This window comes from Aspergillus ibericus, assembly GCF_003184845.1.
Source record: "Aspergillus ibericus CBS 121593 unplaced genomic scaffold BO80scaffold_42, whole genome shotgun sequence".
Taxonomy (NCBI): domain Eukaryota; kingdom Fungi; phylum Ascomycota; class Eurotiomycetes; order Eurotiales; family Aspergillaceae; genus Aspergillus; species Aspergillus ibericus.
In genome coordinates this window covers 227,567-252,209 of record NW_020292140.1, presented here as the reverse complement: position 1 = coordinate 252,209, position 24,643 = coordinate 227,567, and the positions used below count along the sequence as shown (strand labels likewise).

General features: G+C 53.1%; 11 protein-coding genes across 11 annotated transcripts; 7 read left to right on the top strand and 4 right to left on the bottom strand.

Moving 5' to 3' along the window:
* The first annotated feature begins 424 nt into the window (after nt 1-424).
* On the top strand, nt 425-1,071 carry BO80DRAFT_185595 (uncharacterized protein). The gene has a single exon (XM_025714068.1). The coding sequence runs from the start codon at nt 499-501 to the stop codon at nt 841-843; it is 345 nt and encodes a 114-aa protein (XP_025572083.1). The 5' UTR covers nt 425-498; the 3' UTR covers nt 844-1,071.
* Nucleotides 427-2,179, top strand: BO80DRAFT_414137 (uncharacterized protein). Its single transcript, XM_025718086.1, has 2 exons — nt 427-1,065; nt 1,135-2,179. The coding sequence occupies exons 1-2, from the start codon at nt 901-903 to the stop codon at nt 1,837-1,839; spliced, it is 870 nt and encodes a 289-aa protein (XP_025572082.1). The 5' UTR covers nt 427-900; the 3' UTR covers nt 1,840-2,179.
* On the bottom strand, nt 2,164-4,090 carry BO80DRAFT_467594 (mannose-1-phosphate guanylyltransferase). Its single transcript, XM_025722872.1, has 4 exons — nt 3,867-4,090; nt 3,755-3,811; nt 2,466-3,635; nt 2,164-2,400 (listed from the first exon to the last, which is right to left on the bottom strand). Exons 1-4 carry the CDS (start codon nt 3,924-3,926, stop codon nt 2,374-2,376), a joined length of 1,314 nt encoding a protein of 437 aa, XP_025572081.1. The 5' UTR covers nt 3,927-4,090; the 3' UTR covers nt 2,164-2,373.
* Nucleotides 4,091-4,974: 884 nt separating this feature from the next.
* BO80DRAFT_363325 (putative dynamin GTPase) lies at nt 4,975-7,509 on the top strand (the record flags this gene model as incomplete). The annotated part of the gene is made up of 3 exons (XM_025716093.1): nt 4,975-7,035; nt 7,091-7,232; nt 7,292-7,509. The coding sequence occupies 3 exons, from the start codon at nt 4,975-4,977 to the stop codon at nt 7,507-7,509; spliced, it is 2,421 nt and encodes an 806-aa protein (XP_025572080.1).
* A 423-nt stretch (nt 7,510-7,932) lies between these two features.
* Nucleotides 7,933-10,267, top strand: BO80DRAFT_389124 (lysine--tRNA ligase KRS1). The gene is made up of 3 exons (XM_025717104.1): nt 7,933-8,278; nt 8,379-9,966; nt 10,024-10,267. The coding sequence occupies exons 1-3, from the start codon at nt 8,066-8,068 to the stop codon at nt 10,032-10,034; spliced, it is 1,812 nt and encodes a 603-aa protein (XP_025572079.1). The 5' UTR covers nt 7,933-8,065; the 3' UTR covers nt 10,035-10,267.
* Nucleotides 10,268-10,622: 355 nt separating this feature from the next.
* Nucleotides 10,623-11,723, bottom strand: BO80DRAFT_363410 (putative short chain dehydrogenase/reductase; the record flags this gene model as incomplete). The annotated part of the gene is made up of 2 exons (XM_025716102.1): nt 10,623-10,805; nt 10,863-11,723. 2 exons carry the CDS (start codon nt 11,721-11,723, stop codon nt 10,623-10,625), a joined length of 1,044 nt encoding a protein of 347 aa, XP_025572078.1.
* A 1,284-nt stretch (nt 11,724-13,007) lies between these two features.
* Nucleotides 13,008-14,009, top strand: BO80DRAFT_448148 (uncharacterized protein; the record flags this gene model as incomplete). Its single annotated transcript, XM_025721649.1, has 1 exon — nt 13,008-14,009. The coding sequence occupies one exon, from the start codon at nt 13,008-13,010 to the stop codon at nt 14,007-14,009; it is 1,002 nt and encodes a 333-aa protein (XP_025572077.1).
* Nucleotides 14,010-14,514: 505 nt separating this feature from the next.
* Nucleotides 14,515-16,085, bottom strand: cox15 (cytochrome c oxidase assembly protein cox15; the record flags this gene model as incomplete). Its single annotated transcript, XM_025722257.1, has 2 exons — nt 14,515-15,628; nt 15,682-16,085. The coding sequence occupies 2 exons, from the start codon at nt 16,083-16,085 to the stop codon at nt 14,515-14,517; spliced, it is 1,518 nt and encodes a 505-aa protein (XP_025572076.1).
* Nucleotides 16,086-17,001: 916 nt separating this feature from the next.
* BO80DRAFT_185487 (uncharacterized protein) lies at nt 17,002-19,503 on the top strand. Its single transcript, XM_025714067.1, has 2 exons — nt 17,002-17,232; nt 17,292-19,503. The coding sequence occupies exons 1-2, from the start codon at nt 17,215-17,217 to the stop codon at nt 19,161-19,163; spliced, it is 1,890 nt and encodes a 629-aa protein (XP_025572075.1). The 5' UTR covers nt 17,002-17,214; the 3' UTR covers nt 19,164-19,503.
* BO80DRAFT_185483 (uncharacterized protein) lies at nt 19,504-23,096 on the top strand. Its single transcript, XM_025714066.1, has 4 exons — nt 19,504-20,177; nt 20,236-21,023; nt 21,074-21,659; nt 21,710-23,096. The coding sequence occupies exons 1-4, from the start codon at nt 19,844-19,846 to the stop codon at nt 23,017-23,019; spliced, it is 3,018 nt and encodes a 1,005-aa protein (XP_025572074.1). The 5' UTR covers nt 19,504-19,843; the 3' UTR covers nt 23,020-23,096.
* On the bottom strand, nt 22,978-24,200 carry BO80DRAFT_467587 (putative NAD dependent epimerase/dehydratase). The gene has a single exon (XM_025722871.1). It carries the CDS (start codon nt 24,119-24,121, stop codon nt 23,174-23,176), a length of 948 nt encoding a protein of 315 aa, XP_025572073.1. The 5' UTR covers nt 24,122-24,200; the 3' UTR covers nt 22,978-23,173.
* Between the last annotated feature and the right edge of the window lie 443 nt (nt 24,201-24,643).

Below are 24,643 nucleotides of genomic sequence, written 5' to 3'. Positions count from 1 at the left end.
CCGTGCTAGATTCCACAAGAAAAGTCCATGGCAGAGCCCCATAGAGCACCGATACTGTCTCAGCTGTCACGATCACTCAGCTGTATAGAGAACACACATTTGGCAGATGTGGGAGGGAGGATCTTCATGTCTCGATAGCTCATAGCGCTTCGACACATTTAGTCAATTTGCGATGCCTTATAGAGAAACCACAGCCAATTCAGAATCGAATACTCGGAGTAGAAAGAAAAAGAATGTCCACCAGGTTCCTTGATCATTCACTGAGAACGGGATGGTTCGTCCCGACTGGATCGGTCGGGTCAGGAGTCGGGCACGTGCCGGCCATCTACACCAGACATCCTGATGAAGAACTGGTAATTGGGTAGTTGAAATAAACGGTCAGCTCTGCGGAACGCTTCAGCTAACCAGGATCAGTTGGACTGACACCATCTTACTATGCATGTTCCGGTGGACCGTGGAGAGAAGATAAACTTCGCGGTGGCCCACTGGTGAGACGCCATGGACGAGCGACGCACTGTTACCGGGGCAGATTCATCAGCGGCGGCGTCATCCTCCCCCAAACCGCTTCTTTCTTTAGCAACACCCGCTGTGGAGTCGCGATCGCCCAGCGAGGCTTTGCTCTTTGCACGCCTACTCTCGTCCGTTGTTGATCCTGCCTTTGACTTTTCTCCTGTTTGTTGTCTTCTTCCACTTTTCATCTTCTGCTGTCTTCTTCCTCCATATCCAGATACCCCGTACATGAGGCCCTTCGAATTCACCTTGAGCTGCATTCATCTCGCAGCGGATCGGCATCTCAATCATCTATCGACGACTTTAGTTCTCGATCTCATACCACGCCGTTGATCCCCACACCCGCCGCGACCGGATCGCCTCCATTGCAGCGCTTCCAACACCATCACCATGCGGTCCCGAGCATCCGTCAAGCCGTCGCAATACCCTCCGATCCCGTTTCATACCATTCGTGCGACTGGTCTGATTTCCACTTTCGTCGTGGGCATTATCCTGGCCGTATTCATTGTCCAACTGCATAACAATAACTACAAACTCCCCTGGGCCTTCTTAATTGTAAGCCACCCATGTCGATGACAAACAACCCTCCAACCCCCCACTAATACTTTATTTCCTGCATCTCAGCTCGTCATCGCAACAGTCCTCTCCCTCCTAAACTTCATCCTCACCACTCTCACCCACTGCTGCTATGGCCTCTCCCCGCGCCTCAACCTCACCACCAACAGCATCGTCCTCGTGCTCTGGCTCATCGCCCTCGGCCTCTTAAGCTGGAGCATGTCCCACACGATCCTCACAACCTGCAACACCACCTACTGGGGCACCTCAACCGGAATCAATGTCTGCCGGATCTACAAAGCCCTCTTCACCTTCACCATCGTCGCCGCGACCGCTCACCTCGCCGGCGCCGTTCTCGACGTCATGGTCTACAGACGGCAAACCCGTCTTGGCGAATACGATCCAATGGCCAGCAGCACCGCCCTAAATGACTACAAAATGCACAACCGCTACAGCAGCGCCATGTCCGGTGGTGCTGGTCCATACTCAAACGATGAATCCCTCTACAACCAGCAGCCCCATGCCCCCGAGAATCTGTACCAGAACGCCCCTGAGCCGATGTACCACCCGAGCCAGCGCATGCCCCCTCCGCCCGCGTACGGAGCCAGTAGCCTGGAACAACACCATGCCGGCGAGGCGGAGGAGTACTCGGACACCGCACCGACACAGGGACAGCGTCGGAAGCCGAGAGTGAGGTTTAGTGCTTATGGGGCGTCTTCGGGATATAGTCACCCCTCGGAGCAGACGAGTTACGACCCGGCTGCGTATCGGTGAAATGATCGCGCGAGCCATACAACAATACTTGTTGCTTTCGTGTGGAACGAGGCACGAAAACTTTGGGATCATCTCCCAACTCTATACTGAGAACCTTACTGGCTTCCATGCTATTCGAACTGATGTGCTACGATCTTGCATTGTAAATGGTATAGTTCCTTGACTTGGATAGGTTCATATGCTGGCGGGCGTAATGCAGGGGTTTCTTTTTTTCAGCGATGTCATTTGATCTTGTCTTCATATAGGATGTTATTGTGTGTATCATCATAGATACCAGAATTTGACTATACAATAAGTGCTTCCGTTTCTGCTGCTCGGTTAGGTCAAAGATTAGCTTGGCAAGATATTAGCATATTATTTGATGTTTTTCACGGGCGCATGACTCATATATCCATGTCCCGTTCTAGAAGCTAGGTCTAAAGCACGTAGGTTGGCAATTCGACAATCAATAACGAGTAGCCAGAACAGTCAACTGAGATAGAGGGAAGGTCACAACGAAAATGCCGTCACATCCAAAACCATCATATATTTCCCTTACATGATAACCTCGTTGGCGACGTCCTGAAACCTGTTAGCTTCTACCCGGGAAATAACGTGGATATGGGAGGTTGAAAGAGGATACGTACGCGCTTCAGTTCCTTGTACGGCAGGCACACACAGTTCTGTACCCGCACCTCGTCACCCACGGCACACTCCTTGCCTAGAATCGTGATGCTCTGAACCTTGACGCCGTGCTTGATGATACTGGTCGACTGGGTAGCCGCCGGGATCGGGGTACCCTCAACACGAGCCCAGGCACCGACCCGGCTGCTCCAGCCGATAATCGAGTGCATCACGCATGCATCATGCTTGATCTCGGCGTCTTCCAGCACGATCGAGTCCTTGATACGAGCACCTGCACCCACGACCACACGGGGTCCGATGGAGACGTTGGGGCCTAGCTTAGCCGTTGGGTCGACCGTGGCGGAGGGGTGAATGTACACGGGGGGCACGATGGCAGCGGAAGGAGGGGTGAGTTCATCGGATTGAGCTTGGAATGCCTTCTGGAGGTAAAGGGCGTTGGCGGGGACCGCGGAACCAGCCGTCTTGATCTGGCGCCAGAAATCCTTCGTCTCATGAACGAAGAAACGGTTGCTGTCGGCCAAATCGGAGAGAATATCCTGTTCCAGACGGAGGACTTCGGTCTTCTCTGCCTCGTCCTCCGCTGCGATGAAGGATGACTCGAGGTTCTCGGACGAAGGGTAGGACAACAGGCGCGGCCGGGTGGTGCGACGCTTTATGGCGCTGCGGATGGAGGGGAAGATACATTCAGTGGCGAAGAGGTAGACACCGCAGTTGATGAGGTTGGAAATGTGCGACTCGGGCTTCTCAACGTAGTGTAGCACCCGTCTGGTATGGGAATCGGAGACAATGCAGCCGAAGTTGGTGGCGGTTTCGTTGCTGACTCTTGTTCCGAGAATAACTGCCTCCGCGTCCTTCTCTTCGAACAGCCTTAGCATCTCGCCAAGGGGGAAGGAGCAGCAGACGTCAGCGTTCAGGACGAAGATGCGCTCGGGTTTGCCCTTCAGGATGGCATCGCGGAAGTGGTAGAGACCGCCAGCGGTGCCCAGAGCCGTGTATTCACGCAGGTATTGCATCTTGAACTGGGGAAACTCCTTGGCAGAGTCCTTGATGAAGTCGCGGAAGACGGTTTCATCGTAGTAACCGACGAGGATCACCTCTCGAATATCGGGGATCTTGGCGAGGGCTTTGAGGCAGTGATGAATGATAGGATGACCGGCGACTTCGAAAAGGGGCTACACGGACGTTCAAATGTCAGTGGGAGGCCATGACGAAGCTTTGCGGGTTGACGAATTCGGGCTCCGCGCGGAGGGGCTTGGGTTTGGGATAGCTCAAACAAAGAGGGGCAACCGACCTTGGGCATATCCAGAGATAGAGGCCTGAAGCGTGTTCCCCTAGACGGGCCACCGACCTGATTAAGACTTCGTCAGCGAGATACAGAGAACGAGAACCCATGCACCACCTACCAAGATCACTGCCTTGGTGGAGGCCACGTTGGAGTGCTCCCGCACTGGAACTTGAAGCATTGGAAAGGTGGGGTATAGTAGTGGGGGGTATATAGGAGCTAGGGAGAGAGCGCGAGATCAGAGTCCAAGCACAGACAGATTGATTAAAAGTCGTAAGAAATCCGAAAAGCAACGAGAAAGAAGTAGCAAAGGCAGCGCGGAGGGGGAAGAGAGCGCTGTTGTCCAGGCCCACCGCCAGCTCTCCTTAGCGCTCCGGATCAGGCCAAGGGGAGTGTCACTTGCCGCTCAGGAGAGCCCCCGTTGGTTCCATGGGCTGGAGGGGTCGCCCGCGTCCCCTGACTGGCTGTTTCCGTCCACCGCTTTCATTCTTCTATTCACCACCACATTCATAGTACTCCCTCCATATCTAAATCATCTCATCGATACATCACATGGGTTAAACCATCCTTGCGCTGACACTAACCAAGCTCGCCAATTGAGGTTCAGGACAGAACTGACTCCACTCTCACTTTGGACTCATCGCATTTGTCTGGAGGATGCCTGGAGGGTACCTGCAGATTGGAAATTGATCTCTCTCCAGCACAACCTGTTGTATCCTTCCCACTCAGCTTGCCTGTATCTCTTACACTTCTCTGTCGTGCTATCTATCTAATAGACTACCATAGTTCTCTTCCTCATTAAAATGCTCACCTTTCCTTTCTTGGCTTCCTTTGTCCCTGGCATTCACTGGATTTAAAGTCTTGCCTAAGCCCTTGCAAACATGACTCGGTTACCTTTCTCTGTTGTCGTGAGACACTGCATTCACTGTAGGGTCCTTGCAGAACACTTAGCTCGCTCAAAAACTTATCATCTTGACTGCCCCATTCCTCCTTATAATACTCTACCCTCTCCTACCACATCTTGACCTCAACCACCACACTGTTAGTTTCCATCTCCTAGCCATCCATGATGTCTTCAATGACCTTAGAGATCCGACAGACCCCACAAGCTGAGCAGAGGGACCTAAAGTCCGAGCAAGAAAGTTCTTCAGCAGGTGAGTCCTTCTAATCCATACCTCTCAACCATCTCTCACCTTTGCTTAGCAACCATTCAAGACACTCCTGGAGAGATGTCGCCCTCCGAGATCGACTCGATCAACCTGATCGCCAATGATATGAAAGAGCTGGTCAGAAAGATACAGGACCTGCGCCATATCGGGATCGAAGACAAGAAGATCGCGCTCCCGAAGATCTGTGTTATTGGCGATCAGAGTGCTGGGAAGAGCTCTCTCATCGAAGGCATGAGCGAGATCAAAGTTCCCCGAAGCGCGGGTACTTGCACACGCTGTCCCATGGAGATTAATCTTTCAGAGAGTGGACCGGGTCAGGCGTGGACATGCAAGGTCTTTCTATCGCGGAAATACATGTATGACGAGACCAAAAAGATGGTGAAGGTTTCGAAGAAGTCTCATCCCCTCGGTCCCTGGGTGGAGCAGGAACAAGAAGATGAGCCGTTCACAGTACTGCGAAACAAAGATCAAGTCGAAGAAGCGATCAGATGGGCCCAGCTCGCGATTCTGAACCCTTCAAGACCACCCGCCGAATACGTGCCGGGGCAAAACAGTGACACAGACCCGACCTATTGCCAGGTGAAGTTTTCACCAAACGTCGTGCGTTTGGATATTGCAGCTCCGGCATTTCCCAACCTGTCATTCTATGATTTGCCCGGGGTCATCAGTCACGCAGAACAGGAAGATGAGCGATATCTGGTCAACCTTGTGGAGAACCTTGTCAAGTATTACATCATGCAGGACCATTGTATCGTCCTGCTGACTTTGCCGATGACGAACGACGCTACCAACTCAAGTGCTGCGCGTATCATGCAAGAAGTTCGTGGAGCCAAGTCGAGGACAATGGGTGTCTTGACCAAGCCAGACCGCATTCAGACAGGCGAGTCGTATGTTCAGTGGGTTGAAATTCTAGAAGGGGACAAGTTCTCGCTTGGGCACGGATACTATGTCGTCCGGAATAACCCCGACCCATCGATTGAGCACTCGACAGCTCGGGAAGAGGAGGATAATTTCTTTGCAGAGAGCCCTTGGGCGACTGATCTGGGTCTATATCAGGACAAGTTCGGAACTCGACGCTTACAAGCCGCACTCTCCGCGCTCCTGCTGGAGCAGATCCAGGGCTGCTTACCAGAGATTATCAAACAAATCAATGAGAAAGCTAATCGGATTGATCTGGAGCTGCGATCCCTCCCAGACCCACCTTCTGCGAATGTTCCATACATCATCTGTGGGAAGTTGAACCAGTTCAAGGAGCAGATCCGCGCTCATATCGATGGCGGATCCGCAAAATACCCTTTGCAGAAGCTTTGGGGACATATCGCTATGGATTTCAAGCGGTCGTTGATCGTAACCCGACCCACTGTGCAACTGCTGTCTTCCCACGATAAATGGACTTTCCCGACCGAGCACGATGGGGAAGGCGATTCCGATTGTGAGATGACATCAGTCTCAGTGCCTGTGAAACGCAAGTCGCCGGGTGATAATGGCCCAGAGGCTACTACTAAGCCGCAACCTGTCCCACAAACAGCCAGCAAGAATAGAGGGTACTCGACAGCGCATTTCGACAAGTTCACTGCCTCGGCTATGATGTTCACCTGGGAACAGATTCGCGAAATCAACGAGGAATCTTACCGAGCTGGGCTTCCCGACCTGACAGATCCAAAGGCCATCGAAATCATGAATCAGAAGAGTGTGAAGCATTGGTCCGAACCGCTGTCGGCATTTCTGGCTGCCACCCACCGTCTTGTCAGGGACATGGTGCACAAGCAAATTGATGAAGTATTTTCACAATATCACCAGACGGGTCTTTACCGGGAGATCAAACGTATCATTGACGCCTATCTGTATAGCCTGAAACGCGATCATTTTGAACATGCTCAAGAAAATTTCAATATTGAGTATAACAAGCCGTTTACAATGGACTTTGCGGCCTTGGACCATGCCACAAAGTCTGCCCGTCAGTACCTGGTTGAGCGGCGTCAACTTTCCCGCGCTGCGTCTTATCTAGACTCCCAGGGAAAATATCCCAAAGGAGACGCGCGGCGGGAAGCGGAACTGAAGAAGATCACCGATGCTGATCTGGGCCGGGACCAATTCACCCAAGAAATTGCAATGATGGCGGTAGAGTTGCTTACCTACCTAAGATTATACTACATTGACTGACCGCTTGGGCTAGACCACCAGAGGCTACTACGACCTAGCCAGCTCCCGGTTCGTGGACTCGATCTGCCAGAGTGTCCACACTAAATTGTTCGCCAAATGTCGCGACGACCTGATTACAGAGCTTGAGAGGGAGCTCAATATCTTTGATGATAATGGTGAGTCCATGGTCATTACACAAGCGTCATGGTAGATATTGACGCATTCTCTCATTTAGCGCTGGAGCGTTGCCTCGAGCTGATGGAAGAAGACCCAGAGCGCCAGCGGCGCCGGCTATACTTCCTCAAGGAGAAGGAAAAAATCAATAAGGCGCAGGAATGGTTGAATCTAGCGAAGAAAGAGGACGATGAAGAAGATCCTTTGGACAATGTGAGAATCAAATCTCAGCCTGTTGACGAGTGGACTGGTTATTCCCACATGGACACCGCTGAGTGAGCACATTGCTGTACATGATGCATGACGACGCCGTTGAGTTGGGTTGATGAGCAAGTGCAAGTGTGGTGGTAGTCATTGGGTTATGGAAAAGGATTGGCACTGTCGACGACTGTTAATGGATTGGCCGCAAGCATCGAGGACGAGGCGGGGTAGAACCCCACTTGGGTGCCCTAAGCCCTAAGCCCTGGTCACGAGAGGCTCGACTGGTGTTTGGACGCATGTGATTAAGGGAAGACAATGAGTAGGAAATAGTACCAATCGGCGATTACCAGTGATTCAGCAGCTTTTAGACAGAAACCGGGGGGTTTTGTGCATCGTCGACTGGTATCTGGTAATGGCGGCGATTACTTAAGGAGCGGGCGTGGGGAGCTGCCCCTCGCCGTGCCCAATGAGCATCTCCCGCCGTGGCTCCCGCCCAAAATTCTCTCTTCCCTCCGACTTCAACCCACCATCTCGTGAGTCATCACCCTGTCCCTTCCCCTCCTTTTCCTGTCATAAACTTGTCTTACCGAAGGTGACGGAGACCGAACAATCCACCCCACCTAGTCCCATCACCATGGCCGATAACGCTGTCAAGGAGGCCGAGGCCTCCATGGCCAACCTCATCCTCGACGAGGTCACCGGAGAGAAGGTCTCCAAGTCCGAGTTGAAGAGACGCCAGAAGAACCGTGAGAAGGAGGCCAAGAAGAAGGAGAAGGAGGCCGCTGCTCCTCCCAAGCCCGTGAAGAAGACCTCGGCCGAGGATGACGAGGCCAACCTCACCCCCAACGTGAGTCGCACCCCATTCTTGCCGTGCGGGCCTTTGTGCGCTCTTCAGGACGCCATTGTCGCAGAAATGCTAACCATTTCGCTTCGGCTCTCCCCTGCAGCAATACTTCGAGATCCGCAGCAAGCGCATCAACAAGCTTCGCGAGACTAAGCAGCCCGATCCCTACCCCCACAAGTTCCAGGTCACCGATGACCTGCGCAAGTTGCTCAAGGAGCACGAGGGCCTCGCCAAGGGCGAGCAGAAGCCCGACGTTCCCGTCCGCATCGCCGGTCGTATCTACACCAAGCGTGCTTCCGGTGCCAAGCTGATCTTCTACGATATCCGTGCGGAGGGCGCCAAGGTGCAGGTCGTGTGCCAGGCTCAGCACTCCAACGGCAGCGTCCCCTTCGAGGACCAGCATGAGCACCTCCGCCGTGGTGACATTGTCGGTATCGTTGGTTTCCCCGGCCGTACCAGTCCCAAGAACCGTGCCGACGGTGAGCTTTCCATCTTCGCCACCGAGGTGGTCCTGCTCTCTCCCTGCTTGCACGCCATCCCGTCCGAGCACTTCGGTCTGCAGGACAAGGAGCAGCGTTTCCGCCAGCGTTACCTGGACTTGATCATGAACGACAAGTCCCGCAATGTCTTCGTCACCCGCTCCAAGATCGTCACCTACATCCGCAACTACTTCGATACCCGCGACTTCATCGAGGTGGAGACCCCCATGATGAACGCTATTGCCGGTGGTGCCACCGCCAAGCCCTTCGTCACCCACCACAACGAGCTCGACATGAACCTGTTCATGCGTATCGCTCCCGAGCTGTACCTGAAGATGCTGATCGTCGGTGGTCTCGAGCGTGTGTACGAGCTGGGTCGTCAGTTCCGTAACGAGGGCATTGACTTGACTCACAACCCCGAATTCACCACTTGCGAGATGTACTGGGCCTACGCCGATGTCTACGATGTCATGAACCTGACTGAGGACCTCGTTTCCGGCCTCGTCAAGCACATCACCGGTGGCTACGAGACCACCTTCCACACCCAGACCGGTGAGACCTACAACGTCAACTGGAAGGCCCCCTGGCGCCGCGTGGAGATGATCCCCGCCCTCGAGGAGGCCACTGGCGAGACCTTCCCTCCGGGTGACCAGCTCCACACCGCCGAGACCAACGAGTTCCTCAAGCGCGTGCTCAAGAAGACCGGCGTTGAGTGCTCTCCCCCGATGACCAACGCCCGTATGCTCGACAAGCTGGTCGGCGAGTTCATCGAGGAGACCTGCGTCAACCCCACCTTCATCACCGGCCACCCCCAGATGATGTCCCCTCTGGCCAAGTACCACCGCCAGAACGTCGGTCTGTGCGAGCGTTTCGAGGCCTTCGTCTGCAAGAAGGAGATTGTCAACGCCTACACCGAGTTGAACGATCCCTTCGACCAGCGCCTGCGTTTCGAGGAGCAGGCTCGCCAGAAAGACCAGGGTGACGACGAGGCCCAGATCATCGACGAGAACTTCTGTACCAGCTTGGAGTACGGTCTGCCACCGACCGGTGGTTGGGGTATGGGTATTGACCGCTTGGTCATGTTCCTGACGGACAACTACAGCATCAAGGAGGTGTTGGCCTTCCCCTTCATGAAGGAGGACAAGACGGCTCAGGAGACCAAGACCGCCGCCGAGGTGGTTGGCATTGAGCCCCAGCCCGAGGAGGGCATTCGTAAGTTCTTTACTTTGGAAACCCCTTTCCAGAACCAATAACTGACGGATTGCACAGCCCACAAATAAACGTGACGAACCGATTAGATGATAGTTTTTGTGATGACTAGTGCATGGTTTCGACAATGAAGAAATGCATAAAATGAAATAGATGACAGCGATGCTCCATGAGTAGTTGTCTTGCAGTACGTAGTTCGCAGCGTGAAAGGATTGTCAAGTCGACGGGACATGAATGTGTCCTGACGTAAAAATTGTCCGGCTTTCAATCTAACGCAAGTACAACTGGAGCGACAGATTCAAACCCAATGTGATGCTTCAAATGCAATGTCCACTGGACTTGTGCCCAGCTATGACCTACACAGTAAACAACAAGCTACGTCACCCACCATTCCGCTTGTCGGTGACTATACTAGTGCTCTCATCATGTCAAGGAATATGATTACTGGGAGTATTCCGTAGATGCATTGGAATCGAGCGAAATCGACTGGGCGACATCCTATACCGAGAAATACGATAAGATCACATGACGATAAGAGATTGTATAGATAGCATCACCTAACGTACCATCCGGATAAGATAGCAATGGTGCTACTATACAAATATCGATGGCAATGATAAGTTCAAACCATCTGTCTAAGCTGTCTAGGTCACATACTCTCACAATAAATTCCTCCAATACCTCACTACCGGCCAAACCATCGCCCCTACCATCCCCCTCGCCCAGCCAACCCAGCCCCGCGCCGCAATCACCGTCTTCACCATCTTGACCATCCGATCTGTAAATACATCTGTGGTTTCCACGTCATGTAACTGGATCTCCCAGACCCCTGTCTCCTCATTCTCTTCTACCTCTTTCGACTTATTCCCCCGTTCAAGCGTACACTGCACAACCTCCACTCCCTCCCTCGTCAGATACCCCCCATCGGGAAGTCCCAATTTCAACCGCGGCCCCGTAACCAACGACTGTCCACTACATGCCCGATTCGCCATGAGATACGTCGCCGCGTCGACCACATCTTCGGCTTGTCCGATGGGCACACCAGCCAGAATCACCCGCGCGGGGCCACTCATTAACCCGATATCAGTGTAGTAGGGACAGATGATGTTGACGCGGATTCCGGCGGAGAGGGGGGCCGTGACGCGGAGACAACGGAAGAGGCCGAGGATGGCGTGTTTGGTGATGGTGTAGAAGGATTGGGAGATGAGGGGGTGGACGCTGGCGATGGAGCCGATGAGGAGGATGTGGCGGTCTCGGGGGGATGAGGTGGTGGTGTCGGTGCAGGGTTGGGAACCGGGGTTACGGGGGAGGAACCATTCTGCGAGGTGGACGGTGTATAGTACACCGGTGAGATTGACGTCGACGGTTTTGAGGCTAGGCGGGGGTGGGCTGGGGTGGTTGAGGTAGTCGATGGTCGGGGATTCGAAGTATCTGGATTCAGCGGCGTTGTTGATGCCGGCGTTGGCGACGACGGCGTCGATGCCGCCGTGGGGGCTGAGTTGGATGGCTTGGCGGAAGAAATTCACTTGGGAGGTCCAGGAGGTGACGTCGAGGTGGATGAAGTGGACGTTGTTGTTGGAGGTGTCGGAGCGGATTTGGGCGACGATGGTCTCGCCAGCGGGATTGATGTCCCCGATGATGACTTGCGCGCCGGCGGAGGCCCAGCGGGTGGAAAAGGCAGCGCCGAATCCGGAGGCACCGCCGGTGACGAGGATCGTCTTGCCTTTGAGGTCGGCGATGTTGTAGTCTAGGTGAAGCATGGTGATGGTGTGGGTAGAAGGGAATCTGGTTGCGGAAATTTCCAGCTGAGTGGAAGATTATAAGCTTTTGGGGCTCAGCTGGCCTCGATGGCCTCGCCCCACGGCCTCGTATTGGCGGAGTTACTTATAAGCGGAGTCGTTGTCAAGCATATTGCTTATTGTTTGTGGGTGTCAAGGATGGAAACCGTCAGAGACGGCGATTGAGGACGGGATAGAAACCACGCTATCAAGAAATCTTGTAGTCCGATGTTTAGTTTGCTTTTTGTTTTCGTTTTGCTCTTTTTACGGCAGCAGCCTGCAGCCTGCAGCTAGCAGCTCCACTATGCGAGACCAAGCTACTGACGCTCAGATTCCACTGTCAGAGGGGTTCATCGTTAGCTGCGGTGGAGAACATCTTGAGACATTTGTGGTACCCTCTATACCAGTAGCTAGAAGGCATATTCCTTCTGGTCTACGTGGTAATAACCTTGACAGAAACTCAAGATGGTTCACCTGCATACGGAAGCCAGCAGGGATAGCGAGAGACAAGGAAGCTGTGATGGCCTATCGATTACTCAATTGTCAAGCCATGTAAGAAGGAGTAACAAGTAGGACCTGAAGCTGAAAACTCACTCGTTTCTGCCGAGATCCTCCTGTCCAGACTGTAACAGTTGCACCACTAACGTAGCCCAAATCCCACCTGAGCACCCGAATGAACGAGCCACAGGCCTTTTATATGTTGCGGTTACATTTAGCGCCAAAGCACGTGGACACAATGCGGAACATACCTTCAAATATCAGGCAATAGCCTAACAAATATTGCCATGCTCCGGACAATGGACCCGTTGAAACACGCACGGTCCAAGGAAAACCGCTACCTTCCTTCGAGGCAGTGAAGATCCGTGAATCCTCACCGTACTGTGGGGAGATTTCCATGAGGAATATGGGGAACAAATATAGAGGGTCTGGAGAGCCCAATGGAGATCAGGTAATTTATAAAAGAGGATGAGGGAATCTTGTACTTTGGTTGGCTTGATGGTTGTGCGTGGATGTTCTCTTTCCATCGAACCGTTTATTTTTCTACCTTTTGATTGGGGCTTGACTCCATTTGTAATTGGAACGGAGGCCCTTGCTTGCTGGGCTGTGTCTCTGATAGCAAAGACGTTCTGATATCAAGCTGATACGTTGTTGCTTGATCAAGGTGAGTATGTCCCGCTGATGTTGTTCCTCGAGCCTATTGCTCCGTGTCGGTATAGAGAAGTGCTTGCTGACCGGACGGCCAGACAAACATCACCTTATATCATCATGGCAGACCCGCAGCAGCGTCCGGATGCCTCGCCGGTGTATATGCCCCCTACCGGGTGGTACCCGCCAATGGGTTACTCTCCGAATCGCCTCTATTCGCCCCACTCGGGTCCTAGGAGGGTGTACTATGCGCCACGGTACCCCTATCCCATGCAGCCAAACCGCCAGATGGTTAGCCCCGTCGCAAGGTCCACGATGGCGGCACAGGGTGCACAGACGCCGACCATAGGACCCTGGCAGCCACAGCATCCCATTCCTAACAGCCCAGCGGGAATGCCGATGCCCCAAGCAAGGGTGATGTACAGGCAACCAGGGGAACTCATAACCTTCCCGCATAGCCCGCAGAGTGTAGGGCAAGGTCAACGAGAGCTCGGTGAACCTATGTTCATTGGGTACAACCCACAGAGCCCCTTCGCACCCGGACAAATGGGAAACTCGGTATTCATGGGGTATAACTCGCCCACGGCAATTCAAGGTCCGTTTCAAGGGCTGCCGACTCCTGATCCAACCATCGGCGATCCGATCCATACCTTGCCCAGTCTCCCCTCCAGCAATACGCAAGGTAGTGTTAGATCCTCAGCCGGACGGGTAAGGAAACAGCCACGCAGGCTCAAGCTTATCATAGAGGAGGCGGATTACGTGAAAGGAAGAACGGCGAAGTGTGATCATTGCAAGGCCGAGAACGCTGAAGACGTGTGGCGTTGCAAGCCGTGCGGCCACCAGATATGCGTTGAATGCACAGGCACAAAGAGCAATAGGCGAAGCCATTGGGACAGAGGACTGCTGCATATGCCATACGATGTCTTTCAGTTAATGCTAGACAATGTACACACCAAGCCTGCCACAGGAGCCAGACAGTCAGAGCCAAAGCCAGAGGCACAAACCCAAACGGGAACCGAAGCCGATTCCAGTCGTATGCAGAGGCGCAGAGCAACTCCAGCAGTTGTTGACGACGCCGCTGTGCCAGAGCCAGACAGCACCTGCAGTGGCTCAGCCAACTAAACCAGTGAGTCTGACTCCAAAAGTGTCCATAGTAGTGCCGAAGCACTCATATCGTTTAGTTTGAAAGCATTCACCTCGGTCAGGACTGGTAAATCATACATCCAGTCAGTAGACACCGTGAAGTCGTTATTGACAATAGTACACAGAACGACCTACCGAGGAACAAAGCCTCTACGATTTCTGTCGGAAGCAAGCGAAATATGCCAAGGAGATGTACCGAAGGAATCCAAAAATTCGAGCTAGGAAAAAACGCGACAAAAACAAATCTGCCAAGTGAGGGATGTGGGAGAGAGGAACACTCGCGAGAGGAATAGCCCGCAACTGTCGAGGATGGGATAATGATGTTCTTGAATTAAAGGTCCAGAATGAAAGTCAAGTCTTGCGTTCATATTGTACAATGCGTGAAGTAGAGATGTTTGTAGACATACAGGCCCCACCGTGGCGGTATAATACATACAGAAGGGTGTCTGAACTTCTTCCTGTTCAGCATATCCTCATGGTTGACTTACAGCCTCCGGGGAGCGTGGGCAGCTGCACCGGAAACAGCTTGTTCACGAGCCTTGGCCGCCATCTGAAGCAGCTTGGCTGTCCTAGACGGGTGCCAGACACGGCTTCCCAGGACAAGCACCCAGGTGAGGAGGAAGAGACTGCCCGCCTGGTGGGCAGAGGCAAGAGGCGTGGGAACCAGGTAAAGTAGAGTCGAAATGCCCAAACCAACCTGTACGCAGGCGAAAGCAACCACTCCGTGGACGCCCTTCTTCGCAGCCCGGGGCAAGAAACGTCTCATTGTGGGAGATCCGCGTGTGTAAGCCATAAGAGCCATGATACTCGTAAAGGTCGTCATCGCCAGAGCACGGTGATCCAGTTGCACCAGGGAAGGGTTTTCCAGCATGTTTCTCCACCACAGATCCGATCGATCCTCGTGGCGGGAGTAGCGCTCATCGAACAGTTCCGACTTGGGAGGTGCCAGACCATTTCCCATGAAGGGAAACTCGTTATAGATGAGACCAGCGTCCAAGCCGGCAACCAGGGCACCCGACATGGCAGTCACAAAAACCAAAGCAGCCAATCCCGCGACGGAGCGACGGAAGATCTTGAGCTTGGGGTCACGGAGCGAGTCCAGAAGCTTAATTCCGGCTTCCGGGTCGGCGAGAAGGCGGTGGGAGCGCAGAATGGCAAGACCGTTCCAGAGCATGGCAGTATAGCAGACGAAGGCAGCGCCCAGATGCGCCGTGAGACGGTACTGACTCACACGGGGGTGACTACCAGGGGCGAAGAGGTCGTCCTTCAAGCCAGACTTGACCATCCACCAGCCAATGAAACCTTGGAATCCAATCAAACCTGCAATGCCCGCGAGACGCAGAGTCATCGGCTTGCTAACCTTCTTTGCTGCGACGAAGTATGCGGCCGGGAGAACGAACGACAAGCCGACGAAGCGGCCCCAGAGACGGTGAATCCATTCCATGTAGTAGATCGACTTGAATTCGGAGAGAGTCATATGCGGGTTCAGCAGCTGGAATTCGGGAGAGGCACGGTACTTCGAGAACTCCGATTCCCAGTCTTCGGCGTTCATTGGGGGGAGGGATCCGGTGACGGGGCGCCATTCGGTGATACTCAGACTGCGCACGCCTTCGTTAGCATTGCTCTGCGGAACATGGAAGAGAGATCGTACCCTGACTCAGTCAATCTGGTCAGGCCGCCAAAAACCACGATACCAAACACACTGGCCGCGCTGGCCAGCAGCCAGTAAGCCACTTTCTTGTCGCTCACATCCGGGAAGTTAGATTTGGCCTTTGCGGCTCCTTCCTGGGCAGCAATTGCCTCTGGTGCCGCTGATCCTGAAACAGTCCTTCTTAAGCTAGACGCAAAGAGCTTTCTAGCCCTCGCCTGCAGGGCAGCATTGGCTCTACCGTTGGCGTTCTGGGTGATGGGAAGGGCGGAGAATTGCCTGCGGAAGGCGGACTTAGCGGCGTGGTTCTGGGTCCGGATCAAACATTGGCGGCAGGTGAAGAGCTCCCGCGATAGCCGAGGAGCAAAACTCCGGATTAAGGGCATGGAAGGCCCCAGAGATGCCATGATGGAGGATGAAAGGGAGAATGAAGCTGGCGGAGGCCTTCCCGGACAGAATTTCCAGTTGAACATCGCGGAGAACACGGTCGGAGCCCCGAAGGCCGAGACAGCGACAGCCAATCGGAGCCCCTCAATTTGTTACTGATTGATCAGCCCATACAGACATCAGGATGTTTGTTTACAATACAACCTGGCCACATTGAACCTTCAAGTTTCTAGCGATACATTTGTGAGAGTGGGGGGAGATGAAGAAGTTAACTATGAACTAGGAGAGGGCATTTACTATATTGCCAAAGCTCTCTCGCTCACTTGGTTACTTGTCTAGCTGCATCTTATCTTCGAGCTAGCATGTCATTGTAATGCCAAACCTGTCTCTAAATCACCCCTCAGCAAGCAGTTGTCCAGTATCCAAGATTCCGTGCCATCACTCACTCTCCGTTTTCATGCTGTCTGTCGTGAACTACCTACAGTTCCATATCGAAGCTTATATACTCAGCAAAGGCCTTGAGCCGCGATGTCGGGCCAATCACTTCACCTCTTTCCCAGCGTGATCATCGCCATACTCGATTTGGATAGTGTTTGACTGTGGTAGTCCTGGATGGGGTAAATGCTGCCCTTGACCTCCATCAATGACACTATATGCAAGCAGTCACAGGCTCAAGTCGACATTCTCCCAATAGAAGGAGATCTCTGTATATTAGGACATGGTCTTGAAAGGTTCATCTAGAATCAGCTACGGCTAGATAAGGGACAAAAGTGGGGTCATGTGATTGAACCGACCCACATCAATCTATGGGCATTGAAGCTGGTGAGCCGGTATTCTGCTTGGTCAAGCATCCAGCACCATCTATCTACTGACTGTTTCGCGTCCTTGCTGCTTCCAACAAGACCCTTATGTTTAAGGGACATCCTATCGGGGTCTAGAGGCTTTCTTGTCGCGTCTGAAGCCATCAATCAAATGACTCTTTCGTTACCTCTTCACACTTCTGAGCCCTCGGTATCCATTCAGCCTTGTTACAGCTTTTGATCATCAGTCCTGCTTCAAATAGTTTCTGAAAGCCAGCCCTTGGCTCCCGAGCTTGACTGTTTCAGACCGAAAGAAGATAGATGCGGGATAAACTACAAGTCCGACAGTATGTCATCATTTAGCAAGGTAAGAGTTGTTTATATCCCTTGCTATATGCTTGGTTGCTTTCCTGACATAACTATAAGCCATCACCGGAACATGACCCTGTCAAGCCGAACCCCAAGCAAGTCGCACAAACTGTCAGCAGAAGCGAGAAGACCTGGTACGCACATATCGCGGCCACGATAGAACGAGAGGAACTACCCCAGACTTGCTTTGAGCCTGCTGCCCTCTTGGGGAAGGTACCGGCGGTACCCAATGGCTCATTCCCCGAGCGCGTTGGGCGCTTGAAGAAGAGTGTCTTGGACGGACAACTCGTTGGAGTTGGCCATTCCAACTGGGAAATTACGGGACGGACAGACTGTGGCTTAGGCGGCCGTGAAAGAAAAACCGGGGATTGTCCCATTGTTCTTGGTGTTAGGGAAAGCACACCCATCAGGTTTCACGCAAATCCGGACCGGCCCCGAAGGGGGGTCATTTCGGCTATCACAGCAGGCCTGGGATACATCCTCTCCAAGCGACTGGTCGAGTTGCAGAGCCATAATAATGACGATATTTCCTCGCCTCCTAGTCATGTCTACTACACGAACAAAGTTGCGGCGGTGTGCCTCGAGGGGTCACCGCAACCTGCTACTCTTTGCCCTAGCGTTTTCATCGGTGATGTCGACGATGAGGCATGCAGATGGTGGCAAGCACTATTGGCGACAGGCCAGGGCTGGAAGGCTGAGATTGCCGCTGATAACGGAGGGGCTTTCCTACCACCATGGGCCATCCAAATCAAAGATAAGTTTATATGTCAGGTCAAGTGCGATCGAGGTACCTCCAATAAATCTGAACTTTCGCCGCCATCCTCGCTCCGCGCCATGATGTTCCTCCGCAATTTCTGTGAGCTTCATAATGCGACAACCGAATTCTCCATCGCTCTGGTAACTGCACTGATGCTGCCTGTTCATAACTTCTATGGGGTTCCGGCCAATCTCCAATGGCAGATTCTCGATGATGGCTGCTGTCCCAGGGTTAGTCCTCGCGATAACCAGCTAGAGATGTTCTGGAGCAATATTCAACGTTACCTTTCCCTCTGCGGTCATCCCCGAGGGGTCATGTCCAACCTATGCGGAGGATTCTGGGAACCAGATATCCCCTGCAACCTTGTACATGCCTGGTTTTATCCCCCTTTCGAACACCTGCCCACGGTTGAGGGGATCTCTGGCTCCACGCAACGCCATCATGAAGCTCTTCTTAGAGTGTGCGTGTGTCGCCGACCGAAGCTGGCCCCTCTCTTTCTAGGGGCTAACATGAGTGGAGTAATGTCACTCGTTCTCCGTTTTGTAAAAAGCGGAATCCCTGTCCTTGACTTGGATGCTGCTGGCTGGGCAGGGTGTGAACAAGGCTTCATTCAAAACAGTGGGCAACAAACACATGTTCAATCCAACAGCATGTCACGAGCAGATATTTGGCGCCTTCTTTACATCACTGAGGAATACCCGAGTCCTCCTCTCACGCCATGGAAGCCATTTGGTGAAATGGCGCTTCAGGACATACCGCTACAAGCCTCTACGCATCAAGGATGCTGTGACCATTATCTAATGTACCAACTATGGCGTTGGGAACTTGTTGATGGCTCTTTCCTTGAAGACGAAGGTCTACATCAGGACGATCTAAAAGTGTCTTCTATTGTCCATGGAGAATATTGCCCTACATCTATCCCATTGAGACTGCCCTTCATACAAGACACAGCCTCGGAAAATGCCACGAGGAATGCATTCCAATGGGTCACTGTCAATGGGGATGGATTTTCACCAAGAGAGCGTGAGATATATAAACATGAATGGGTGGGCGTTGGAGACGATTTTTCCGACTACTCCACTGCTGATGATTCTGAGTCTGGCGATGATGAACGCACCAAGTCCATACCATCTTCACTCCAGGCCACTCGTGACTGGCTCATGCAGTTGTAGCCTCATCTCTTTCATCCCTCTCTTCCCACCCGTAGTATCCGTCAGGTCCTCCCTCGTCCGGGCCATCACCCGGCGCACATGTCTCACTTTCTTTACATATGACATGCCGTTTGTGTGCTTGGGATTGTGATTTCTATCGGTTCAGCGTTTTGCAGAATTGTACCTACCATAGCTGTGCTCGGCGTTCTCTTATTCTGTCCCCCCAAACCAGCTTATACATATGGCGGAAATGATCGGGGATCTGGGGCCCCGCAATTGTGGGGCCGAAACCAGGATGTCGCACATGGGCAGCACCGGACTGTAGACTACACAGCCACCGCGTCAGCTGAAGATTCCTCCTCTTCGCTTGCACGTCAAGTGAATATGAAGCTCGGCAAAAGTCCTACCGATCTACCTGGGGTGATGAATGGTAAGGCTGCAGCCCACCTCGGCTGCTCACCTCGGCATTGTCAAAGCTCCAGTCTGTTCCAGTTACCGTGAACACTATGCCTTTCCCAGCAAGTCATCGTCCACCAAACTCCATTATGGCTCCAACCTTTTCGGCAGAGCATTGGGCCGAGCGCTACGGCCCCTCATCAACGGGGATATGGCGGACCGACGGAAAAGTATGGCCTATAAATCATGTTTGCGCTGAGGAGCATGAACATGCTCCGGAGCGAGTGTAATTGAGGCCAACTGCAATGTATCTCCTCCCTTTCTTCACAGCAGCAGCTCTTCTTCTTCCAGATGTGCTTGCTATTGGCACAAACGATCAGGTCGAATCTGACATCGATTATGGCACTTTTCAGAACCCCTCACCTAACGTGCGACCACGCTTCCGCTACTGGGTAAACGATGCGTCGATGAACTTAAGTGTGGTGGCAGAGGATGTAAAAGCTATCGGTAAAGCTGGGGCAGGAGGGCTCGAGCTAGTTGGCTATTATCTATATGGAGATTCGTCTAATTTTGGTGGACAACTGGCATCGCCGCTACAGTCGGATTGGACTGTATTCGGTTTTGGCAGTCCTGCATGGAGTGAGATCTTCTCTTCCTGTCGTTGAATAAATGGGGAGACATACTCACATATCAACAGAGAATCTAGTCGACACGGTCTTAACGGCAGCGAAGGAAAATGATTTAGTCGTCGACCTTGCAATCGGACCCAACCAAGGTGCCGGTGTCCCGGCACCATACAACGATGACGGCCTTTTGTGGGATCTTTCCGGGTTCAATTCAAGCTTTTCCACCGAACAAGGATTTGACGGCACCCTTCCGGGGTGGGGTGCAGGTCCCCTCATTGCAGCCGTTACAGGTCGCGTCAGTTCGACCGGCTCGAGCAATGAGACATATAAAGTGCTTGCGGAGAGTTCGCTACTCGATGTCACACATCTTGTCAGCTCCAGTGGACATCTTCAATTCCAGGCCAATGACACCACAAAAGGTCTTGAGCATCTCGTTTTTGCTTACTATCTTGTCCACTCTGAATACCGCGAGGTCCAGAGTCCTGCCGATGTTGAGGCCGCGGTCCCCCAATCGCCTGTCACGACGTACTCGCAGAATGGATCATGGGCTGTTGACCACTTCTCTTCCGAAGGCGCCCAAGTGACCGTGAACTTTTGGAGACAGGCGTTGCTGGACAATGAGACTGGCGCACTCATCCGTGAGGTCGGGAACTATATGTGGGAAGACAGCCAGGAATACAGTGTCTCTACCTGGTGGACTCCGCGTCTCCAGCAGGTGTTCCAGTCTAATCGAGGCTACAGCATCAACAGATTCATTCCCATTTTAGTCGGGTCCGGCGGCGGATCCACCCCAAACATCACCTATGTTACCGACGAGGCTGATGCAGGTACTAGTCATACTGTGGACTATCAACAAACTGTTCGGTCCCCTCTTCCCTATATTAGATATTCTGGTACTGACTCAAGTAGCTCACCGAACTCAATGCCGAATACCTCACATCCTTGACACAATGGAGCAATGAGCTTGGCATTCAGTTCTCCGCACAGGTCGTGTACAATCTACCGTTGGACATGCTCGCCAACGTCCCCTACGTCAACGGTCCTGAATGCGAAACACTAGGTTTCAGCAACAACATCGATGGCTACAGACAATATGCTGGCCCTGCACACCTCGCCGGAAAACGCATCGTATCTAGCGAGGCGGGTGCAGAGATGTCGAAGGTATATCAGGAACCTATACCAGAACTCTTATGGGGCCTGAAGCGTTCCCTAGCTGGCTCAGTGAACCAGTTTGTGCTTCACGGGTATCCTAATTCAGGCAACTATGGTAATACGACATGGCCCGGCTTCACTACCTTTGCATATATCTTTTCGGACATGCATGGTCCCCGCCAGCCGGCATTTGCCTTCTACGGGGATTTTCTTGATTGGCTTTCCCGGAACCAATTTGTTGGACAGACAGGCGTCCCAAAGGTGGATGTTGCGTTTTGGTCCAAATCCACTTCGTACGAATCTGTTCCAACTGTTTACAGTCCAGTTGATTTACAGAACGCAGGTATTGTTTTATATTCTAGGTCAACTGCTATGGCACTAACTATAGTCTAGGTTATACCTACGAATACCTTAGCCCAGACAACTTTGTGCTACCCGGGGCATACGTTTCAAATGGCACCTTTGCGCCGAATCAGCAAGCTTTCAAGGCCCTTGTTGTCCGAGCGAATGAGACTTTGACGGCAATTGGCGTCGCCAAACTTGTTGAATACGCTCATGCCGGGCTCCCGATTATCTTCTCTGGAGGACTGCCGTCAAACTTTAGCGGGTACAACCCAGAAGCCGCGCGAACAGCTACCAAGGCACTGAATAATCTAACCTCCTTGAATAATATTCACGTTGTCTCGTACAATAATTTGGCAGAGACCCTCCGTTCGCTCGACATATCGCCGCGGACGTCAGTGAGCGCAAACCGCACCTGGTACACCACCTGGAGGCACGACACGGCCACACTCAAGGATTACGTCTACATATACAACGATGCAACTGGGGTGCCGTATGGAGGTGGCTTTTCGGTAGGAAGCGTATCCTTCGAGACAACCGGGACACCTTTTCTGTATGATGCCTGGTCGGGAGAAGTGACTGCCTTGCCCTTCTACCAGCAGTCCGAGACGCATGTCACCGTCCCGCTCCAGCTAGCTGGCAACCAGTCGATCATTATCGGCTTCCATAAGGACACCCAACCAAGTCTTCACGCCCAGAATACCACAGATGGAATTCTCTGGGCCACGGGGAATACGACGTCCCTCACCGTTTACCGATCCTTTGATCAGCAGACTCGTTCCCTACAGCTTTCAAACGGAAAGTCTGCAACGCTCGCCCCGATGCTAACGCCTGCCTTTACCCTCAGTAACTGGACGCTGATAGTCGAGTCATGGACACCGCCTTCGAACATTTACGACATTGAGGCTGGGTCAACGCGCACGAACCACACATTCGAGGTTCCCACTCTATTACCCTGGAATCAGGTCTCATCATCTCTGGCCAATGTATCGGGACTGGGGTACTACTCGACAACGTTCAGCTGGCCTCCCCAAACTACTAACGGGGCGGTATCCGGTGCGGTAATCGACATTGGTCCCATTACTCAGACCGCACGGGTCACAGTCAATGGACAAGTGTTGCCCCCGGGAGAAATCACCTGGGCGCGGTGGGATATTGGGCATTTGCTCCAACGCGGACGGAATACTGTTGATATCGTTGTTAGCACCCCGCTTGGGAATGGCCTGCGGACGTACTGGGATCAACTTGAGACAAGTGGGAAGCTTGCCAGTGCAGTGGTTCCGTCGCCCCCAGATGAGGCGGAATACGGACTTCTAGCTCCTGTGCAGATTGTTGCATATCGCGAAGACCGGGTGGCTTAATACTGAATTAGATATAGGACATGATCTGGAATCCAATGCCCATATGGTCTAATGGAATCGGTGATGTATAAAAAGAGAGTAAAAAACCAAATCCCTGACTACTCAGGTCAGCAAATAACCCATCTGCTCTATCCCCAGTCCAATACTTCACACCTCACGCCTCCCCCCTCTTCAACCTCTCCGCCAACTCCACATACGACCCCCTCCTCACATCCTCCAAGATACCCACCCTCTCCGGCTTCCACCCCAACACCCTCATGGCCTTCCCCCCCGACGCCCTATTCTCCGTACTCCAAAACCTGCCCAAAAACCCCCACCTCTCCACGGCCTCCTCAACACCCACAACCCCAACCCTCACCCCCAACACCTCCGCCATCGCCCTCCCCAACTCCCCAAACGTGACTCCCCACTCCGCACACCCATTAAACACCTCCCCATCCTCCGCCCGCTCCGCCACCAACAAAAACAACCTCGCCGCATCCTCCACATGCACCGCCGCCGTCCTCCCCCCTCCATCCCCAATAACCAGCACCTCCCCCATCCCCATAAACATCCTCATAAACAACCCCACCCCGCTCTCTCCCCCACCCCCATACACCCACGGCGCCAACCGCACCACACAAACCCTCACTCCCCGCCCTCTCACCCCCAAATTCCTCCTCTCCGACTCAATCCGCTCGTTCAGCGGCGTCTCCCATAACGCACTCGTTTCGTCGGTTTCCTGTCCCGTCGCGGCCACCACCAATGACCCGGACGTCACGACTAGCGTTTTGCGCTGGGTATCACTCCTCCCTGCCATCCCGTCCGCAATGGCCCTAACCGCGGCATCGTCGATCGCGATCCGTTCCGTGTACGGCAGGGCATAGTTACCGGACATCGGGTCCGCGAGGTGGATCACTATATCTGCCTGTTGGGCTTGCGTGCGCAGGATATCCAGGCTGCCGAGGTCCCCCCGGATCGGGACCGCGCCGAGAGAGCGGATTTTTATGTCGCTGGTGGGGGTCCGGGAGAGGCTGTGCACGGTGTAGTTCTTGGATAGGGCGTGGGTGGTGAGGACGCTGCCGATGTAGCCGCTGCCGCCGGTGAGGAAGAGGTGGGGCATGATGAATTGTTTTGATGGGAGGGTATGTTTGGTTTGAGTCTGGGGAGGGATGGGATGGGGTGGTATGGTATGAATTGGGAAGTTGGGGTTTGTTTCTTATATATGGAGGAGGAGTTTTATCTGGGATGGATGTTGGTGTAGGGAACGGGGATTGTGGCTTAAGTCCGTAGAGTAGGGACGGAGTTTAGATATGTCGGTGTTAGGTCCGGGTTGGGGATTATGGGATGATGGGTTGAGGGAGGGTTGGTGGATGCATACGGATCAGGGACTGGCCGAGGGTGTGGCATAATGTTATGCTGGGTAGAGGGAATCATGTCAGGTGGAAGGTAGGGCTGGTTTGCGCAGGTATGGGCTGCTCCTGTTAGTGCTTATCATCTAGTTCTATTATTGCAGGGTTTAGTAGTTGGTTAGTGTAGTTGGTGACTGAGTGCCGGGTATAATGCCCCATTTGCTGAAAGACTGTAAGCCGGAGATGCTTATTTACTATGAGTAGATTTCGATGGAATAGAACGAGAGACTTTC

Excerpts from the sequence above, each read along its gene's own strand:
- BO80DRAFT_185595 (XM_025714068.1), top strand. The coding sequence starts at position 499 with ATGGACGAGCGACGCACTGTTACCGGGGCAGATTCATCAGCGGCGGCG.
- BO80DRAFT_414137 (XM_025718086.1), top strand. The coding sequence starts at position 901 with ATGCGGTCCCGAGCATCCGTCAAGCCGTCGCAATACCCTCCGATCCCG. Across the intron at positions 1,066-1,134 it reads TCCCCTGGGCCTTCTTAATT|CTCGTCATCGCAACAGTCCT; the intron begins GTAAGCCACCCA and ends CCTGCATCTCAG.
- BO80DRAFT_467594 (XM_025722872.1), bottom strand. The coding sequence starts at position 3,926 with ATGCTTCAAGTTCCAGTGCGGGAGCACTCCAACGTGGCCTCCACCAAG. Across the intron at positions 3,636-3,754 it reads TATCTCTGGATATGCCCAAG|CCCCTTTTCGAAGTCGCCGG; the intron begins GTCGGTTGCCCC and ends ACGTCCGTGTAG. Across the intron at positions 2,401-2,465 it reads CGTACAAGGAACTGAAGCGC|GACGTCGCCAACGAGGTTAT; the intron begins GTACGTATCCTC and ends AACAGGTTTCAG.
- BO80DRAFT_389124 (XM_025717104.1), top strand. The coding sequence starts at position 8,066 with ATGGCCGATAACGCTGTCAAGGAGGCCGAGGCCTCCATGGCCAACCTC. Across the intron at positions 8,279-8,378 it reads AGGCCAACCTCACCCCCAAC|CAATACTTCGAGATCCGCAG; the intron begins GTGAGTCGCACC and ends TCTCCCCTGCAG.
- BO80DRAFT_185483 (XM_025714066.1), top strand. The coding sequence starts at position 19,844 with ATGTATCTCCTCCCTTTCTTCACAGCAGCAGCTCTTCTTCTTCCAGAT. Across the intron at positions 21,024-21,073 it reads CTGTGGACTATCAACAAACT|CTCACCGAACTCAATGCCGA; the intron begins GTTCGGTCCCCT and ends TGACTCAAGTAG. Across the intron at positions 21,660-21,709 it reads AGTTGATTTACAGAACGCAG|GTTATACCTACGAATACCTT; the intron begins GTATTGTTTTAT and ends ACTATAGTCTAG.
- BO80DRAFT_467587 (XM_025722871.1), bottom strand. The coding sequence starts at position 24,121 with ATGCCCCACCTCTTCCTCACCGGCGGCAGCGGCTACATCGGCAGCGTC.